This window comes from Penaeus chinensis, chromosome 17 (assembly GCF_019202785.1).
Source record: "Penaeus chinensis breed Huanghai No. 1 chromosome 17, ASM1920278v2, whole genome shotgun sequence".
Lineage (NCBI taxonomy): Eukaryota > Metazoa > Arthropoda > Malacostraca > Decapoda > Penaeidae > Penaeus > Penaeus chinensis.
Window position 1 is genome coordinate 7,627,367 of NC_061835.1, and position 2,500 is coordinate 7,629,866.

General features: G+C 43.5%; 1 protein-coding gene across 2 annotated transcripts in view; it reads left to right on the forward strand.

Annotated features, from left to right (window-relative positions):
• The window catches only part of LOC125034147 (ice-structuring glycoprotein-like), a 15,215-nt gene that overhangs the window by 10,779 nt on the left and 1,936 nt on the right, over positions 1-2,500 (forward strand). For both annotated transcript variants that reach the window (XM_047625817.1, XM_047625818.1), the window contains 4 exons: positions 332-493; positions 841-1,025; positions 1,496-1,632; positions 2,000-2,144. In XM_047625817.1, the coding sequence (XP_047481773.1) occupies positions 332-493; positions 841-1,025; positions 1,496-1,632; positions 2,000-2,144 (629 nt within the window). The remainder of the gene's footprint in view (positions 1-331; positions 494-840; positions 1,026-1,495; positions 1,633-1,999; positions 2,145-2,500) is intronic.

Consider the following 2,500-nt stretch of genomic DNA (forward strand, 5'->3'; position numbering starts at 1 on the left):
GTCTCATTCCCGCTCCTTCTACCTCTTTCCCCTCCCCCTCCGTTCCTCCCTTCACCTTCTCTCTTTCCTTGTCTCCCTCACCTCCCTTCCCTTCTTCCTCCCTCTTTCTCTCTCTCCTTCTCCCCCTTTCCTTCCCTCCCTCCCTCCCTCTCTATTTCCTTCCATCCCTCTCTATCCCCTTCCCTCTCTTCCTCTCCTTCCCCCTCTTTCCTTCTCTCTCTCCCCCTCCCTCCTTCATTTCTTTTCCTTTACCTCTCCCTCCCTCCTTACCCTCCCTCCCTCCTTTACTTTCCGCCCCACTCTCTTCATTAACCTCCCCGCCCCCCTGCAGGCGAGCCCATCGACGAGAGAGGACCCATCGACTCCAAAGCCTACGCCGCCATCCACGCAGACGCACCGAGCTTCGAGGACATGAGTGTTGAACAGGAAATCCTCGTGACGGGCATCAAGGTGGTGGACATGCTGGCCCCTTACTCGAAGGGAGGGAAAATTGGTAAGTTGCGGTGGATCTGATGATGTTTGTTGACATGGGGTGATGTATTGAAGTATATTTGTATATGGCATTGCGTCTGGATCGGGAATTTGGGATAAACTAAAGAACGTGCAGCTATTTGAGGACCAGAAGACTGAAAAGTATCGGTTCGATTGTCATATCTCGCTTTATTCACTGGTTATTTGCCCAGTATCCTATATCTAATACCCTTATGCCCTGTGCCTAATATAAAAGGAAATATTCCACTAACAGTTTCACAGCTTACTGCAAAAAAAAAAAAACCCCACCGAATCCTCGAAGCACAAGGACCTTCATCATCCAACTCACGTACACCTTCACACCGCCAGGTTTATTCGGTGGTGCTGGCGTGGGCAAAACCGTACTCATTATGGAGCTCATCAATAACGTGGCCAAAGCTCATGGTGGATACTCTGTCTTCGCCGGCGTGGGAGAGAGGACGCGCGAAGGAAATGATCTGTACCATGAGATGATTGAGTCCGGAGTCATTTCACTCAAGGATGATACGTCTAAGGTAGGATGTGCTGGATAGGAGTGGGAGATGAAAATGCTGATCATTTGGGTAATGTGTGTTTAAAAGGTTCTCTTGCTGCTCCAGTGTGTGGCTGACGTGAACAGCTATAAATAATTTTGAAGCCGTTATCAGACATTTAGTTTAATTATTCAGTACCACCACAATATAGAGCTCGTACAGGGAAGTGGTAGGGGAATAGATTGTATTGTAACAGTGATACGGATATATGTTATTTCCTTTATCAATAGATAGTAAACGACTTTTGACAAATTTAGAGCGATATTGTTATTGACTTTTGTAAAACTTTTTTATTTTGGTCAGAAATGTCAACATGGAAAAGATCTGTATACTTTTCCACCGAAATTAGTTAATACAATATTAAAATTCAATTCCCTTTCCCGAGGGCCAAGCACATTCCTCTAGTCCTTTCAGGTCAACGCTACAGGCACTAACACTGTCATACCACGCAGGTAGCCCTTGTGTACGGCCAGATGAACGAGCCACCCGGTGCCCGAGCTCGCGTGGCGCTCACCGGCCTCACTGTGGCGGAGTATTTCCGAGACGAAGAGGGCCAAGACGTGCTATTCTTTGTGGACAACATTTTCAGGTTAAGATCTTGTTTGAATGTGTTTTGTATTTTCAGTTTTCATAACAGTAGTTTATGAAATGAGAGGATTTTTTTGTGATGATACTGCCTTGAGCTTGTTATTGCCACAGTGAACACCATCACTATACTGGTAACGCCCTGAAATCTGGAATCTCTGTTTCATTCTAATCAGCTGATATAGTGCATAACTCTACATAGATTCAGCATTTTTAAAACTCAAATACAACATTTTTAATTGATTTTCCATTGTGATGTCATTACTATTTCCGAAAAGAGACATGACGGAATTATTTACATTTTCTTTCCTAAACCCGAACTAAGTAAAGTAACATAAACATTTCAAAACTTCCTGTGTTTTCTCTACCAGATTTACGCAGGCAGGTTCCGAGGTATCTGCCCTCTTAGGACGCATCCCTTCTGCCGTGGGGTACCAGCCTACTCTCGCGACCGACATGGGCAGCATGCAGGAGAGAATTACCACGACCAAGAAGGGATCTATTACGTCAGTGCAGGTGCGGGGGAACTCGTGGATTTTAAGCCGTTTTGAAGTTTTGTTATTGATATGAATATTTTTATCATTTTTATCGTTATCATTTTCTTTTATGTTACTTACTTTCTTCCTTTCCATTAGCCTCATCCTCGTTCTCTTCATCATTTTCAGTGGTAACAGTAGGATTGCTATTTTTATTAATACAATGATGGTATTATTGTTATCATCATCATCATCATCATCATCATTATCCTTTTCCATATTAAGTTAGATATCGAAGTCAATGCTCGTGCGAAATGTCCCGTTTTATTTCGTCTCGTGTTTTCATTATTCCTATTAGTATCAGTATCGCTCTTTTCCCTTTCTAGCTTGTTACTT